At 31.6% G+C, this 18,626-nt stretch overlaps 2 protein-coding genes and 1 pseudogene across 2 annotated transcripts; 1 reads left to right on the top strand and 2 right to left on the bottom strand.

The window, feature by feature from the left end:
- The first annotated feature begins 1,007 nt into the window (after positions 1–1,007).
- LOC100815522 (lysosomal Pro-X carboxypeptidase) lies at positions 1,008–3,648 on the top strand. Its single transcript, XM_041012359.1, has 5 exons — positions 1,008–1,445; positions 1,660–1,846; positions 1,984–2,117; positions 2,210–2,322; positions 3,180–3,648. Exons 1-5 carry the CDS (start codon positions 1,050–1,052, stop codon positions 3,490–3,492), a joined length of 1,143 nt encoding a protein of 380 aa, XP_040868293.1. The 5' UTR covers positions 1,008–1,049; the 3' UTR covers positions 3,493–3,648.
- Positions 3,649–10,495: 6,847 nt separating this feature from the next.
- On the bottom strand, positions 10,496–11,744 carry LOC102666385 (receptor-like protein kinase HSL1; annotated as a pseudogene).
- A 1,009-nt stretch (positions 11,745–12,753) lies between these two features.
- On the bottom strand, positions 12,754–18,250 carry LOC100814457 (uncharacterized). Its single transcript, XM_003518744.5, has 6 exons — positions 17,662–18,250; positions 17,480–17,583; positions 16,592–16,689; positions 13,912–14,126; positions 13,591–13,640; positions 12,754–13,176 (listed from the first exon to the last, which is right to left on the bottom strand). Exons 1-6 carry the CDS (start codon positions 18,248–18,250, stop codon positions 13,129–13,131), a joined length of 1,104 nt encoding a protein of 367 aa, XP_003518792.2. The 3' UTR covers positions 12,754–13,128.
- Positions 18,251–18,626: the final 376 nt, after the last annotated feature.

The raw sequence follows: 18,626 nt of genomic DNA, 5'->3' as shown, positions 1-18,626 counted from the left end.
GTAGGCATTTTTCTTTGAATTAATTGAGTAAATTAACATTAAGATAAATTTAGTGTACTTTTTATAAATATAATGATAAAATTTTTATTTTTTATTTTTCAAGAACATAATAATAATAAACTCAATGACTAAATTAAATATTTATCTTATTTATTATGTAATAATCATCTATTCTTTTTTAAGAATTGAATATAGGTACAGTTTATAATAATTCATACAATTTGATCATCTTTATCAATAATTATAAAAGTAGAACATGTTTAAGATAAGGTACAACTAGAACATATTAATTCTTTTGTCTAGTTAAACTAATATATTTTTTTATGAATTAATTTAAATTATAAATAATTTTATTATTGATATATAATTTACTTGTTAATAATTTTATTTAGGATAAATACAAAATTTTGTTTTTGAAAATGTGATGTAATGATAAATTGGTCACTCCAAACAAAGCTTGCTAAAATCTTGCAAATCATACTTAAACTCCCTCCAAACACTAAACCTTGCTAACTCGGAACACATCGAATAACCTTCTTCTATAAACAACAAATCCAACTATATATCAATAACAATCCATGGAAGATATAACAAGAATCAGTAAACAGGGATGAAATTTGAAACATTGTGAAAATATTTACTTTGCAAGAACTATACTGAAAAATTTATCTTAATCTATCTCGTTATTTGAAAAGAAAAAAAAAAAGCTAAAATTACATAAGAATAAAGTATATATAATTTATCTTAATTTTCTTTTAAGGCTTCCCACATTTTACGCAACTTATGATTGAAATTGAAAACTACATACATGCTTTGAGAGGATCACACTTTAAAAAACAAAAACATGCTATGTGGATCACGTGTTATATATATATATATATATATATATATATATATATATATATATATATATATATATATATATATATATATATATATATATATATATATATATATATATATATATATATATATATATATATATATATATATCTTCGAAAGAAATAAACCAAACTCAAACAAAGCCAATTCTTTTTCTCCTTTGTTCAATGAAACACCCTTCCTTGTCATATCAATGGCTACTTTTGATTTCTCTGACACACTCAACCCTTCTCACCGCAAAACACTCATTGACAATTCCAAGGATGAGTCCAATTCCTGAATGGGAAACATCACTACACGACCACCCAGTTGCAACTGATGCCGAAGAAGTGAAAACATTTTACTTCAAACAGGTTCTGGATCACTTCAACTACAGGCCAGAAAGCTACACAACGTTTCAACAAAGATATCTCGTCAATTTCAAGTACTGGGGTGGTGCCAATTCTAGTGCCCCCATATTTGCATACTTTGGTGCTGAATCACCAATTGATAACTCACCTAACGGCATTGGATTTTTAACTGATAACGCTGCTTCTTTCAATGCCCTTTTGGTATACATAGAGGTACTGTGTTTGTATAGATTTTTTTAATCCGTAAAAATTGAACACAAGTACGGGGTTTATAATAACTCAATTTGTTTAATTAACTGAACTAGTATTGTATTTGTATAGATAATAACTCTGTTTTTTCTTTTGGTTTTTGTTGGCTCTAATGAATGATAATCTACAACATGCAATTGGATTATTGTGACTCTTAATTAACTTCTTTTACCATTAGCACCGGTATTATGGGAAATCAGTGCCATTTGGATCCAGGGAAGAAGCATTGAAGAATGCAAGCACTATTGGGTATTTCAACTCAGCTCAAGCCTTGGCAGATTATGCAGCAATACTCGAACATATAAAGAAGACATTACATGCCCAAAATTCCCCGGTGATTGTAATTGGAGGATCATATGGTGGAAGTTAGTCCCTCAAATTAGTCTTTATTCATATTTTCCATTTTTTACCTTGGTTATGACCAATGAGTTTAATTTTTATGCATTGCATTCACTATTTATACTTAATTTATTATTTTTGAAAAATCTTTGTATTATTGCAGTGCTTGCTTCATGGTTTAGGCTCAAATATCCCCACCTGACCGTTGGTGCCTTGGCCTCAGCAGCTCCAATCCTATACTTTGATAAAATTACACCACAAAATGGTTACTACTCTGTTGTCACAAGGGATTATCGAGTAATTTACCATAATTTTGTGTTTTCATCTTTTATTTATTTACTCTTCATGAAATTATAAAGTGATTAATTTAATGATGAAGTGGTTTGCAGGATGCCAGTGAGACATGCTATGAAACTATACTTAAGTCTTGGTCTGAAATCCACAGAGTAGCTTCACAACCAAATGGTCTAGTCACTCTCAGCCACAGATTCAACACTTGCCAGTACAAACACTAATTTTATCTCTTCCTTTTGTTTGTAAAGAAATGCTCTAGCAAGTCAATCTTCACATTCTGTATTATAGGATGAAATCTATTTAAAACTTATTAATGATGTGGGTTGCACTTGCACCACTCTTCTGCTTCACTAAATGATGTAGATTGTGGGTTGCAGTCACATTCTTACAACTCTCACCCCATGTGAATTTCACCTTATAATAAGACTAATATTTCACTAAAAAAATTATATTTCTTCGCTTAGTCACACTTTTAGCTTCTTTATTATTATCGAAATTTCATCTTTTTTTTTTTACATAAATTTGATTCTCTTCTTACTGTTTTAATTGTGTAATTTTGATTTATCTATTAACTTGATGTTTACTATGTATAAAAATATTAATCTGGCTGTGCAAATGCCACGGTAACATTTTCATTTAAATATTAGATGTTAAGTTAATGAATAGAAAAAAAAAATTACAAAATTAAAATAACATAGACAAAATATGTAAAAAAAATAAAAAACTAAAATCAAATTTTGATGATAATAAAAAATCAAAAGTGTAATTAAATTACAATACTTTTTCATAACTCAATTTTGTTCTTTATCTTTTTTCATCAAGTCCTCGTGCATCTCATCCCACCATTTTCTATTTTACTTTTTCTTATTTCTCTCGTTGTAAAAAATATTCTTAGAATGTGTTATTAAAATAACATTACCTTTACAGTTTTCTCAAAAAAAAAATATTACCTTTACAAAAAATAGTATATTAAAAAGGGGTACAAAAGAATGTTGCTAGTTTTGCTTTGTTTTTTTTTGTGTTAAGCTTTATATTTCATTTACTCATAGTGTCACATTTTTGCAGCACAGTAAACCAATCTTATGAATTAATCGACTACCTAAGGTCGACGTATGTTTATGCGGCTCAATATAATCAACCACCAAGATACCCAGTTAGTGAGATTTGTGGTGGCATTGATGGAGCATCTCTTGGAAGTGATATCCTAAGTAAGATATATGCTGGTGTTGTGGCTCTATGGGGAAACAACACATGCAAAGTTAATGGCCCAACTAATGTATCTGAGACAAGTGTGGGATGGAGATGGCAGGCACGTAATTGCATTTACAAAGTGCAATGTGTTTTATCATTTTCCTTTGCTTTTACTTGGGTGATATAATTTGGTAATAGCAATAATTCTTTCAATTAAGTTCGATATCATATTATGATGGACATGACATTCCAACAAAAATACATTAAATGGTAGTATGAATGTGTTTCTTAAGAGAGAAAAAAATAAAATATGGTTGCATTTCGTTGGTTATTCGTCTACTAACTACCTTCTTTTTTTCCTATCATTGTTTGATTGTGTCTAATGAGACATTCTAATAGTTTTCATATAAAAATGATTCTTTACAAAAATTTCTAGATTGTCAACATCATATAAAGAGTTGTTCCTATGAAGGGCTGCAATTGATTAACTATTGTTTTAAGGGTAATTTGGGAAATATCATTTTAAAGGTGTAGGGTAGATAATTAATGAATTAGGTTTGCATTGATAATTTTATGCAAGACTAGTCACTGAGTCGATAATAAAGGGTACCCCATGCTCTATAATTGTTTTAGAAAGCGAAAACTTTGGAGAATTAAGTTATTAAGACACAATGATATGGAAGAATTTGAATCGACTTTCACTCGTTAGTGATTAAAATCAGTTTCACTTTCATAAAGTGGCCAGAATTTGTAGGGTGAAATTACCTATACCTTTGATAATAGGAAAGATGTTGAATAAAAAAATTTTAAAAATATATATGCAAATCATGCGAAAAATTAAGAGCAGTTCTTAAGGCATACTACTCCAAAACCACACGTTGACTTGGTTCAAGTCCTTCTCACTAAAATGGTATGAATGAATTTTACTTTTTCTTTTGTGGATGCCATTAAATTGAAGAGCCTAGCACTATATCATCATTAACTCTAGAGCTACCACGCCACCCACTTACTCTATGATTAATTATGAGTTTTTATATTTAGAAAGTTGCTTAATTATTGCTATATATATATATATATATATATATATATATATATATATATATATATACAGCGTGCTTTACATGAGTTTCTATATTTCCCTTTTTAGAATATAATAATTATAATTTAATTTGATTTTGATATTAATATTATGAGTTTTATGTATTGCCAGCATTTTTTTTACATTCTCTAATATGTTGTGAAATAAATTCTTATTGAATGCTTGTACAACAATACATATCAATTAAACTAATATAATTACTATAAAGAAGTTACAGTTTTTCAATTTGTATTCAAATCCAAATAATTAATACAATTATAATTAATATTGATAATTACTTTTATATTTATCAAAAACATTTATTAAGTTATCTTTCAATGTAAAAATATTAAATTAATTTGTAATTTTGTTCGCAAATTTTCACAGCAACTGTATCAAACTATAATTACAATTAAGTGCGTTTTTTGCAACCACCTACAACATAAAAGCTTTATTTTTTTTACTCACAGCAACCGTGATCACAATTTAAAACCATGAATTAATTTGATTTCATTTTGCATTATTTGATTATTTATTTTACTTATAATAATAATCCGGTGTTTACATTAATTCAGACATGCAGTGAAATGGCTATACCCATCAGCATAGGAAACAATACAATGTTTGAACAACCTATCCCTTTTAACCTAACAAGGTATGCCGAAGGGTGCAAGAAACAATATGGTGTCTCACCTCGCCCTCATTGGGTCACTACTTACTATGGAGGCCATGTAAGTGCTTTTTTTTCTTCTCTTCATTGTAACATTCATATGGATTATTATGCATTATTCTCCAAATGGCATTCTCTATGTTGTAACTTTTACAAGAAATTTGTCTTCAATTGTATTGATCACATTTGGAAACTTCAATTTAATGTGGCTAATGCAGAATATTAAATTAGTCCTTCGAAGATTTGGAAGCAACATTATTTTCTCCAATGGGCTAAGGGACCCATATAGTATTGGCGGGTAAGCGACGTAAAATACAAAAGCTAATTAATATCTTAATGGTTTAGAATTTTTTTTGAGTAATTGTTTAAGGATAAGATTTTAAATAAGCTTTGTATGAATTGTCTATATTTCAGGGTTCTGGATTACACATCAGACAGCATTGTTGCCGTTAATACAGTTAATGGTATGCCTCCTAGGAAGTTTCTATATATATATATATATATACACTGTGATATGGCTATGCACAGTTTCAAACATATATAATTTAATAAAAAAACAAAATAAATAAATAATACAAAACATTGGAAGACAAAGTTTATTTTATGAACAATCGTGTTAGCACAATCACAATTCCCAAATGTATAAGAGTAATCCATTAATTCCTTTTCCTAAAAGTTCTTGAATGTCAATCGCATCATTAGCTAATAATTACCAAGAATGTTTCATTTAAAACTAAACCAATCGTACTTATCAATTGTAACCTGGTAATTTCAATATATGTAAAAAAAAACTAGCAACTTTAATTTGATAATTAATTTAAAACCATGTCTTAATTTGAAAAGAAACTTTTAATGCGAACAAATACTTTGAAGTTTGGAAAAATGATTTGATTTTACTGTTAAACATTTTCATTCAGTAACAATTATGAAAATAAAATAATTAAGGTCATAATAAAATAATGTTAGTAAAAATTGAAGTATATATATATATATATACACACTAATTGTCCCAATAGTAGAATAAACAAACTTTTTTTTTTACATAGAATCAAACTGTTTTAGTATTTCTTATGTCATAGGTGAACCTAATAATTTTTATTTGTACCATTTTCTATTAAAACAATCAAACGCTAGCATGGCTGATGAACATTAATTTTTTTAGGATCTCATTGCCTGGATCTTCTGCGGGCAAGATGGTTGGTGGAACAACAAAGAAAGAGATTAGGATAATCAAAAGTTGGATCACTCAGTACTATGCTGCTGATCTTGATGCACTCAAAGACAAGCCAAAAATTCCAGAGCAAATGATAGGGGAAAAAGCAAGTTGACAAACATTAAGAAGGTTGTGCTTTGAAACTTGGTGCACCCACCAATAACTTACAACACTCCCACCCTTTTTTTATTTTTTTTATTGTTAATTTAACAGTGTGTAAAGAATTTTTACACTCATTTAATAATCACAAACATATATATATTTATCATAATTTTTTAATTGATTAATAGTATAAAATATTATACACATTGACTATGAATACAAATTAAACTGTCATTATTTTGCACACATTAAAAAATTAAATATCCAACAACATTTAATTGTCAATCAAACATTTACAATGCCTAGGGCATTTTGAATACCAAAATTAATTTTTTAGTTTTTAATAGAACATTAAAGTGTAAACACTAGCAATTATAGGTATTATTTATGGTTTAAAATTATCAAAAACTATTAGAAAAATCTTTTTTAAAAATAAAATCAATTATCTATAAAAAAAATCCTATTTTTCTCTCTCTTATTTCTTTTAAACCTAACACCTCTATTTTTACTTTATTTTTTTAACCTCTGTTCATTAACTTTATTTCTCTCTTCCTAATTTCCAATCACCTTGTTTCTCACCCTTTTTTTTCTTTCTACGAAACACACCCAAAGTGTAAGCATCTCCCAGAAAGAATTCAAACGATTGTTCACCACTACATTGTGTGATATTAGTACTTTTTGATAAAAATTTATGTTATTGTTTTTTAATATAAAAAAAAATTCAATTAATAATATTATTTTCATGCTAACTTAAAAATAATTTAAATACTGAATATGTTTTTTTTGCAAAAAAGCGAGTATTGTTTAAATAAATTAAAAAATAAAATATATTTCAATTGAATAATTAATTAAGAAAAAAATAATAGTGATTTGAATTAAAATAATATTAATATTATAACTCGGTCTGTATACAAATTTTCACAAAAGATTTTCCTTCAATTTTTATTTATTATTAGTCAAAATTCTAAAATAATTTATCATTTGATATGCGTATATATGTCAATGTAGCCACAAAATCTCAATGTTGTAAAATTAATATATTTTTTTAAAATACTTTAAAAAAACTAATGTTTTTTTGGTACAGACTTTAAAAACTAATTTTAAATTTTTTAACTAATTTTTTTACATTAAAAATAATTTAACATAATCTAAATTTAACTACTATGTTCAATTTAAATTTGACATAGCAATTAATATATTAATTTTAATATACTACTTAGTAGATAACATAATTATCATCTTATTTTAAATTTAATACACTAATGAAATTTACATTACGTTCAATTAATTTTTAACATAAAAATTTGTTTTAAAAATTAAATTATTTGCTAACATTATTTGATTTTTATCCAAATTTTAAAATAAATTTTATCATTTTTTAAAAATGACTAATCTATTTTGAAACGAAGGAAATATAATTTGTTTCTGGTTTTTATAATGGGGGTAATTTTTGGTAATGATACATATATAAAGTCACAATCAGTTTTGAAGGCAAGAAAAAAGAGTGAATTCATTCGTGTCGTTATCAATTACCAGGAAGAATAATATTATTGTAGAAAAGCTTCGATTTATAGTAACGTGCCATTTAAACTTAGTTTTGATGAAAAAAAAATGCTGATAAAAGACAGCTTTGCTATTAACAAATATGAGATAACTTTCCTATTAACAAATACTATAATATAACGTGTGAACTCAACAAAAAAATATAATATAACGTGTGTGTCAAGCTTATACGCATTTGACGTGTATAGACTGATAATCAAAGTGAGAATAAAATATAAATTCAGAGTCCCTATCTTAATTAAAATTCTAAGCAACTACACGAAACCTAAAAGAGAGGGAAAGGGAATGATCATAAAATTTCTCAATCCAACACCTAAATAAATGTCACAACAAAAATTGAATAGGATGACACGAAACCTAAAAGAAGGAAATAATCATAAAATTTCTCAATCTATCATGCAAAATATATGTCACAGCCAAAATTGATCGACATGATGAACAAAAACATGAAAGGAGTGTTTGCTTAATATAGAAAAAAAAAATTAAAAAATATTTTAAAAACAGGTATTTTGAAAAAGATTAATAATGTAATTGATTTCTATTTTCAAAAATAAATTAATTACAATTGCATGAAACTTTAGATAGAATTGATTTTTGTACGTTCTTGTGATTCTTATAACATGAAGAGTGAGAGAGAAACTACAAATCAATATTATAAATTATTGCATGCATTTTAGAGCATAATCTTTTATATTTTTTGAAAAAAATATTTAATAAAAAATATCAAATTTCAATACCACAAAGTTAAATGAACAAAACATGTACAAATGAGTGTTCACATGACAAATATAAATACAATAATATTTACTAATTTTTATATATGGTTTGGTAGTGGATAAATTCTCAACTTCTTAACAATGCGAAGAATCTTTATTTCTCATGTTTGGTATCAATTTTAAAAAATAACATTGTTGTGAAATAAATTTTTTTGGAATGTTTTTTAGCTAGTTTCTCGGGAAAATATTTTTATAAAAGAGGCAAAAATCTTACTTTTTAAATTTAAAATCTTCCTTTATTATTGTAAAAATATCATACTACTCTTATTAAATTAATTATTATGATAAAGTACCTAAAAATATATATCTTATAGCTCTTTTATTTCCAAAAAACTTATCTAAATACTCCAAAAAATATTTATGAGCAACCAAACAAACTTTATTTAATTGGGTGTCCTTATTCCTAAGGTAATTATCCTATGATAATGGTTATAAGGGGCTGGGTTCAAGCTCGGTATTTGTTTCTGGGAGCATTTAGATAAGTTTGCTGAAAATTAAAGAATTATGTGATATTTTTACCTAGCTTTAATTATTTACCATAATAATTAATCTAATAAAAGTAACATGATATTTTTACAGTACTAAAAGAAAATTTTAACTAAAAAGACTTAAATATGTTGGAGATCCATAAAATATATTCGAATTTCACAACTGATCCCTAAAAAATCTTTACTTCTCGTTGGGTCCATAAAACTTCAAAAGTTTTGTAGAAGATCTTCGGCGTTAGTCTCCATCCAAAACATGATGACGTGTCTGTTAATTAGACACATTAGTGATACACTTGTGGAGCCACGTCAGAGATATCAATTGAACTTTTTATCACCACCAGAAAACTCTTAGAGTATGTTTGGATAAAGCAATTTAAAATTCTGAGAATTTCAAATGCTTCAATTTAAATTCCTTTATTTTTAAAATTTTGTGTTTGGATTCTTATATTAAAAGTAAAAGTAAACTTCTCCATCACGCTCTACTTCTACCATCACATGCTCAACAAGTTTGTGATCTTACTCTACCGACAAGGACGAGGATGAAGACCCCAGCGAGTTCCACGACTTTTTCATCAATCCAAAAAACAGTGACGGAGATTCCAGAATAGTTCAGGTGAAACTGATGTCGGAGTGCGCTGTCATCTCAGCTTCACGAGCACACGAGACCTACGTTTTGGTCTTAAAAGTGAAGGCTCCACTGCCACCACCTCCTTCGCGGAGTAGTGCGGCACCGTCCCAGCGCGCGCCAATAGATCTGGTGACGGTGCTAGACGTAGGTGGAAACATGATCGGCAGGAAGTTTCACATGCTGAAGCGCGTGATGCGTTTGGTTATCTCATCGCTTGGCATCGCGGACAGGCTCTCCATCGTGACTTTCTCAGCCACCTCCAAACGGCTCTTACCTTTGTGAAGAATGACAAGCCAAGGTCAGCGCGTGGCTCATCGCATTGTTGACCGGCTAGTGATAGGTCAAGGCTCTAGCGAAGGGGATGCATTGAGGAAAGCCACCAGAGTGTTTGAAGATCGAAAAGAAAGAAACCCGGTGGCCAGCGTCATGCTCTTATCAAATGGTCAAGAAGAAAAGGTTCAAACTAGAGGATTTGAAATTCTCTCTCTTGAAGATAGAATTTGAAATTTTATTCTTTCAACTAACTAAAATCCCCTTTAAAATTCTAAAATTTCGAATCCCTTTTACTAAAATATCCAAACAGTTACTTTTAATAAAAAAGAATTTAATTCCCCATAAAAAATACATTACCTAGTTAAATTACCCTATCCAAACACACTCTTAGAGATTCTCCTACCACCCAATCTCGTCGAGAATGACACCGAAGAAATTGTTCTTGGAAAAAAGCAACAACGACAAATTCCTTACCCTACCAATGGTCTTGGCAATTGGACCACTAAACGAGTTATTCCCCGATTCAAGCAAATACACATGCGGAATACCCTACATACCTGTCAAAACCTCACCGAACAATCAATTGGTACCTAATCTCACACGCGACAAGCTTCGGTAGCCACCCAAACTTGTGAGAATCTTCTCGGAGCACTTGCTCTCTAGCATCCGCAACTCTTCCAATTTGCCATGCTCACAGAGACTCCTTGGAATTCGACCGAAGAACCAGTTGTTGAAAACGTCAAGCCACTTCAACAGAGCATTCTTCCCCAAATTCTCTAGCAATTTCCCGATGAGCTTGTTCCCGAACAACCTTAGCCATAAAGGTTGGGCAAGTTTGCAACACTCGACAGCAACTCGCTAGTGAAGTGATCCTCATAGAGGTTAAGACTCTCGAGAGGCAAACGACACAACTAATCAAGAATGGTCCCACTCAAATGGTTCATGGAAACATCAATAAGCCTCAGCGAAGTGAGGTTGGACATTTCCTTGGGTAACTGATCGAAGAACGAGTTGTTGTAGAACTCAATCTGCGTGAGAGCAGTGAGGCGAGTGAGCGAACTCGGGATGGGACCGTAGAGGTTGTTGATGGAGAAGTCCAAGACGAGGTTCCTGAGGGAGTCCAGGATGGGGCCCACAAGGTTGCAGCCGCTGAGCCATAGAGTTTCTAGGTTAACGAGGTTGCTGAGGGAGTGAGGGATGAGGGAAGGGAGAAAAGGGTTGAAGGAGAGGTTAAGCGTTTTGAGAGTAGTGATGTTGAAGAGGGAAGGAAGAACGACGTCGTCGAGGAGGTTGAAGACGAGGGAGAGTTTTCTAAGGTTAGGGAAGGTGGAGAAAAAGGGAGGAATGGGGCCAAAGAAGTTGTTGCTGGTTAGGTCGAGGTGAATGAGGCTAGGGAGAAGGGGGAGGGGGCCGATAAGGAGGTTTTGGGAGAGGTTGAGGTGGAGAAAAAGGGTGTAAAGAGAGATTTAGAGAGAGAGAGGGTTTGGTTGATGGAGTTGTTGAAGAGGATGATGGAAGTCAGGCTGGGGAGGTGGTAGAAAAGGGAGGGGGAGAATGGGCCCACCACGTTGAAGTTTGAGAGGTCCAATATGGCAGTATCCTCACGGTGTTGTTGCTTTGGCCGCAAGTGATGACGACCCAGTTGCATTGGGTGGGGTCACAACTATTCCACGTGTATCACTGACGTGTCCAACTAACAAACACGTCATCACATTTTGGACGAAGACTAACAGTAGGAATCTCTCACAAAACTTTTGCAGTTTCAAGGACCTAACGAGAAGTAAAGATTTTTTAGGGATCAACTGTGAAATTCAGATATATTTCAAGGATTTTCAACATATTTAAATCAACTAAAAAAAGTAAAGTGATGCTTGATTTGAGTGTTTTCTGTTTTCATTTTTAAAGAAAACAAAAAATAAGAGTGAAAATATTTTTATTTAAAATTTAGAAAACATTTTCTCTTAATGTATTTTAAAAAATAAACCCAAAGCTGAAAATAATAAATTAACGTTTTCAGTCTTTTATAAAGAAGTGATAACATAGTGATACCTTAGAGTATTTTCTTCTCGATACATGTTTTTTAAATCTTAAAAATTTAAAAATAAAAACAGAAAATAAACACTCAAATCAACTAAGCGCTACTCACCTCACCCATGAGAAAGTTTTTAGGGAAAACCGATTTTTTTGAAAATGTTATTTTTCAAATTGATATCAAACATGAAAAACAAAAATTCACAATCTAACATTCTCATAAAACTGAAAATTTCTCTCCTACTAAAAACACCCTAACGTTTTCATTTTTATGTTACATAAAAAAGTAAATCTATTATGAATACCAATCAATGTCCCTGTTATTGCCCATTAACGAATATAGTCCCTGTACATGCTGCCACACCACTGTTAGCATACCCAATTTATGATACATCTAGCATACCCAACTGTGTTGCTATTGTAGATTTAAACCGTAAGCTAAGCACAATGAATTGATAAAAAGAAATTAGGAATGAGATGCACGCTTTCCAAGCAACTTCCTTTCTTTTCTGAACACAATTAAGATTGAAACAAAAATCAGAAGATTGCTACAAGCGACTTGCGAGGGGAATAAGGTGCTATTTTTACATTATCAAATACCTTATATTTATATAATCATGCCGACATTAAACAAAAATATGATTATACATTTTCACTGAATGAAGAAGAAGCGACAATATGTTCGAAGAGTTCTAAAGCAGTTTACAAATTGAAAGAAACATCAACGACCAAGGTCAACTGTACAAGGCAACAGGGCTCAGCACCACTATTTTATCCAAAATTAATCTGCCACTATATAGGGTATTAAGGTAAACAAATAAACAATGACGAATTACTTCAGTTTTCTGACCAATTCACCAAATCTACATAGTACTACAGTCAACATTCTTTAATTCCAGGCTGCTACAACCGTTTGTCTTTACTGATATCTCAGGGATAGTTGCAAGCAGCAAAGTTCATTTTTACTTCAGTCTCTCAACCAATAAGTAATTGGGAGAGTCCTAAACTGTTGCAGCAGTTTTCTTCACATGCTTCTCATCTTCAACATCCTGAAAGTTCCAATAACAAGATATATCAAAATCATCTTATCAAGAAAAGCTGAGGAAGGCGTCAATTATGCAAATAAACTGTCTCATATATGCAAAACACCTCAATCACCACTACATGCGTTCCTCCTAATCTTCCTTCTATTTCTCCAGTTAGTCTTCTCCATGTGTGCACACACTTGCTCCACAGTTTCTCTCGTTTTTTTTTAGCTCAATTACTTTTCTATTTACTAACATACAAAATCAGTTTTACACAAAATACATAATTAGATTATTTTATTTATATTTATTTTGCAATTTATTTTAACAAACACACAGGGAATGTTTGCTTGTGCACAAACAATATTAAAGTGGGTATAGTATTTTAAAAGAAAGAAAAACAGAAAACCAAAGTGGATCCAGGTAAAAAGTACTTACTGAATTGCCAATCTTGTCAAAATCATCATCAAAACTGCCCTCACCATCATCTGAAAGATAGAAATGATAATCATTATGAAATAACTAGATTGTAGATGATAATGACAGATAAGTTAACCGTCAAAGGCAATGTCATCCCAAACATTTCAAAATCAAGTCAGTTCTCAATAATCTTAAGGATGTTAATTGACAGTGGAATGGCTCATGCTTAAGCACATAATGTGCAAAATTTAAGTCACTGATTCGAGATACAAAACTCAAAAAGTAATACTTGACTGTATATTTCTTTAAAAAAATCTAAACAGATTTTGAGTAATATACCTGGAGCTTCATCACTGTCTTCAAGATCTCCAAGAAGAAATGTGTCCAAGTCTTGTTCAGTAGAGGATGAATTAGAAGGTCTACCCTTCAAATTGTTCCCTGTTGCTTCTGCCTTTCCAGTTCCTCCAGTAACAGCAGGTTGCTCTACCTTAGTATCCACATTCTGCTCTGCCGCCGCTCTAAGCTGAACCTCCTCCATATATTCTTTCTCATACCTGATTGTAACATAATAATTATAGAATGATGCTTACTTAAAAATGTTACAGCACTTCCATCATAACAAAAAAGGCAACAAGTACAAATAGAATAAAAAGACTCATTCCAATTCACAATCCTCTCTGTCTCTCTCTCTCTCTCTCCCATTTCTTGCTCTTTGTAGTCCCCCCATATTTCTCTCATAGTTTAAACTCAATTTCCATTTCTAAATGATAGATAGGTAGAAAGAAAGAAGCAGAGTGAATTCGAAATAGTATGGGCAAAATAATCATCTTGCATTTTTTTGTTCTGTTTTTCTATCAACTCCATTTAAAAGAATAATGTTTTTACATAGTAAGGGCATTCCAAGAATCATCTCACATTCCAAGGAATATGCATTAAGAACCAACCAAACTTTTCAAGTTTTAAGATATTCTTAAGAATTCCATAATTAATTTCCAAAGAATTTTAAATACTAATTGTTCACATAAGACCAGAGTAGTTGCATATGATAATGCCCACCATAGCAGTATCGCATTGCACCCCGTGGTGCACCCGTGGTACTAATCACAGAGCATTTCATTATGTTCAAAGCAATAATGTCCAAGATAGCCACGTCGTAAAACACAATTTTGAGCCATGAACAGCATTATTTTGAGCTCTTTTAGGGAGCCCCTGTTCCCTTCTGAATTTTCTTCTTCCCCTTTTCTCTCCATTTTGCACACCTCGTACGAGATCAGACCTTAACCTTCTTCTCAAGTGAGGATCCATATTTCTACAGTAACTTTGTGTTTTTCGTCCAATTCCCAGAGAATTAAAGTGTCCTGTACAGCATCCTGCAGCAGTAACTTTGGCACACCGTTCTGTGGTCTCTACTATGTTCACATCCTTTGGGCTCTGTTCTGTTCACGTCACAGAGGGGTCTATGTTCTAGCATGTATGTTATGCTTTCTATTTCATTGTTGGGTTTCGGATAGCTAAACCTTATGTTGCCCTTTCTTGCTATAATTTCTATGTTTCCTTTTATATTACCTGACTCTTGTTATTAAATTGTGTTTGACTTCAAATTATGAATTTTAATTATTAATTAAGAATGTCTTTAATTTTGTGTAACTTTTTAAATTTTTTAGCATATAATGTAATATAAATTACTTAATTTATATCTATAAATTTCATAATAGTGGTTATTCCACTATCTACTATCCTACTATACCAGTTTTGGGGTCAAATGCTCTGCATCACTATTCATTGACCATATTAGCCCAGAAAGGGAGCTTGGACTAGCCTAGCCTGAGTCTAAAGGGTGAAGGTTCCATCTCATGTGGTTAAACTGGTGGTATATTAATGGAAAATTTAATGGGAGCTTAAATTGTGACCAGTCCTGATATCAATTGGTGGGAGGTATTGGTTTGATTGAGTTTGAGATATTGTTGAAAATCAACCTATTGTTCATATGGAATTAGAGGTCAATTTGCTTTGTTAATAGGGCAGAAACATTTATCAGGCTGGAGGGGTAGAGAAGTGAATGTGCAACGGGATGGGTTGAGGTTGAGTATATCTTGGATTCTATATCCAGATGATGCAAAGCCCCAAGCTGTTCACTCAAGAGAGGCAATGGAGCCTGATAGGGGGGCACATCAGGTTTGACTGAGTTATATCCGAGTGCCATGGTACACAGTCCTTGAAGCTCTGAACTCAGAAGCAGCAATGGAGCTTGATAAGGGGCCACATCATGCTTAGTCAAGACATATCTGGACGGTACACTAATCAAATGGTTTTTTTTTCCTAAAATACCAGAGAATGGAGTTCTTGCTCATAGTAATGCTACCACGAATAAGAATCCAAGGAATGTAATTAGAAACCTTGAAACAAACACCCCCTTAGATCTTGGGAAAAAACTCTAACAAATGAATGAAATTAGAAACCAAGGAATGTCTATTTTTCCTTGATTACTAATATCAGCCTCTATTAAATAAAATTTGATTGCATCATACAAAGAACCCTTAGCTAGTTAGATCGTAGTGTGAAACCATCTAACCTTTTTTATGTAATAGTATACACCTAGAATCCTGACATCAAAGAACAAATATATATGCTAATAGGCATTTGCATATAGAATAAGATAAACAAACGACTAATCAGTTTGTACATCATCTTAAATCATTATAACAACAAGTTGTTCCACCAAATTAACTCTCTTTCCTTTTCTTTATATTATATTAAAATTGTTCTAGAACAATTTGATTTAAAACATAAAATACATAGTACAAGCCAGCAGAAAAGATTTCCCTTTGATCACTAGCATATTTTCTATTTTTCCTTCTTGTACGTCTTTTATTTATGTTATGTCAATATTTCTTCTTTGAAGAATAAAGAAACAATCCGAGTGGAGTTAAACAAAAATACTTTACAAAATAGAAATACTTGTTTCCACCTTCATTGACAAATATAACAAAGTACATGGAATATTAACATTAGTACTTACGGAGCAACATGAGTGTTGACAAGTGTGAAATATATCTTCCAAAAGTGTCTTTCTTTCATAGCACGTGGACATAGTTCATATCTCAATCTTGAAATTTCCTGCAACGGAGTAATTAAAATACATGAACAGTTATATAATAGCAAGCTTGTGACAACTTGTATTTTCAAATACATTTGTCATTCTCAGTCCTTGTGCTATATTAGCATTGTTGGTGGTAAATGATAACACATTATTGCAATATAAAGAGAGGCAGGTGATACTTTTAATGAATTAGGTTGATAAAAAACAACTGTCACAAAGAAAAAACAATTCAATTAATCACCAGCGGGCAACAAGGGCAATGGATACAACAGACGCATTTCTCTATACTAGTAGGGAGAAAATCAAGTGCCAATGCTTGACAGCAATACAACGCTGCCACTGGCAACGAATAAATACACAAATAAATAAAGAATGAAAAAACATGATGCATAAGTAAGCACCTTAGCACCCAAATGACCAGGGAAATACATTCATTAATAATTTCTCTCTCGTTGTTCAAAAGGAATAACAATCACAGTAACCAAAACACCTAATAATTTCTCTAAAAAAAACCTAACAATAATAACAAAAATAATAGATAAACAAATATGAATAAATAATAAATGTGGTAAACTGTCATTCTAATCACAAACTTTCATGTATAGAAAGTTTGTTGACTTGTATAATTGTCAATTTTAAGAGTCATATCAAAGATGATTTCTCTCATGGTGTAACACATACACTAACAATGCATGTCTATTATTTTAAACTCAAAAAACATACACTAAAACTACAACACAATGCAATTTCCCCACACAAGGGATCCAATTTTTTAAAAAAAAAATTAAAAAGGTGAATTCAATTTACCTTAACAGTAGTTAAAACGAGAGTGGCATGCTTTTCCTGAAACTCGTTTAGATCCTTCCGAACATTGGATCCCACAGTAGTCACATCAGAAACCTCCGATTCATCTACATTTCCAACCGAACTCACTCAAACCATTTAAAAAAAAAAAAACAGAATTTCTCAAATTCGTTTCTAAAAATTACCGGAACTGAGAGGAAAGTTCTGGAAGGTGGTGGAAGTGAGGCCCTTGACGAAAGATCTGAGGTCGTCGGTGACGCCGAACTTCTCGAGCTCCTGCGGCGTCGCAGAGGGCGGGGCGGTGGCGGTGGCGGCAGTGGCAGCGGTGGTGGCGGCGGAGGCAATGGCGGCGAATTGGGGAGGAATGGCGATGGTGTCGGAGAAGGACTTGATCTGGTCGGCCTGGCGGAGCGCGGCGGATTTGAGGATGTCGGCCTTCTTGGAGGCTTCGGCGGCGAGCTCCTTCGATTTCTTGGCGGTTTCGGAGACGAGATCGGCGATCCGGGAGGAGGAAGGGGTGAGGGATTGGGATTTCTTCGCGGCCTCTTCGGCGAAGGTCTTCGCGCGCTTCCACAGGTCCTCCATTGCCACCGGAGGAGAGAGGAAATAGAGAGAGAAAAGGTTTGAAGATGATGGGGAAGGAGAGGAGGAAGAAGAGCGGAGACTATGGGGGAAAGATTTGGATTTGGAGGGATACGACAGCGTATGGTAAGATGAGTGAACTGCATGCAACTTTTCTTCGTTTACTTTTTCAACACAATACTTTTTATTCATTAAAACATTTAAAATATACGAGTTTAATAATTAATATACTGAACCATTTGAAGTAATTTTATTGTGTGATCCAATTTGTTATGAAGTTTAAAGTAATTCAAAATTTATTATATGTGATTCAGTTAATTTGTTTAAGTTTAACTTTTAAAATAAGTATTTTTACAATAAAATAAATAATTTTATAATTTTTATGTGTTTGTTTAAATTATTTTTACTTAAAAATAAATAAAAATAAGTAATTTAAATTTTTTTTAACAATAAAACTATATTTTTTTATCAAAAAATATTTTGTATAAAAAGTATTTATTTTTAAGTTTAAACACATTGGTTCAATATATAATATAATGAGTGTACAAATATATCTTTTTTCTTTCAT

Source organism: Glycine max, chromosome 2, assembly GCF_000004515.6.
Source record: "Glycine max cultivar Williams 82 chromosome 2, Glycine_max_v4.0, whole genome shotgun sequence".
NCBI lineage: Eukaryota > Viridiplantae > Streptophyta > Magnoliopsida > Fabales > Fabaceae > Glycine > Glycine max.
This window is presented reverse-complemented; position numbering and strand designations above follow the sequence as displayed.

Coding starts and splice junctions, on each gene's coding strand:
- LOC100815522 (XM_041012359.1), top strand. CDS start 1,050: ATGAAACACCCTTCCTTGTCATATCAATGGCTACTTTTGATTTCTCTG. Junction 2,118..2,209: donor TTGTCACAAGGGATTATCGA/GTAATTTACCAT, acceptor AGTGGTTTGCAG/GATGCCAGTGAGACATGCTA. Junction 2,323..3,179: donor CACAGATTCAACACTTGCCA/GTACAAACACTA, acceptor ACATTTTTGCAG/CACAGTAAACCAATCTTATG.
- LOC100814457 (XM_003518744.5), bottom strand. CDS start 18,250: ATGAATAAAAAGTATTGTGTTGAAAAAGTAAACGAAGAAAAGTTGCAT. Junction 17,584..17,661: donor GAACTTTCCTCTCAGTTCCG/GTAATTTTTAGA, acceptor TTGGAAATGTAG/ATGAATCGGAGGTTTCTGAT. Junction 13,177..13,590: donor TTGACAAGATTGGCAATTCA/GTAAGTACTTTT, acceptor TGGAACTTTCAG/GATGTTGAAGATGAGAAGCA.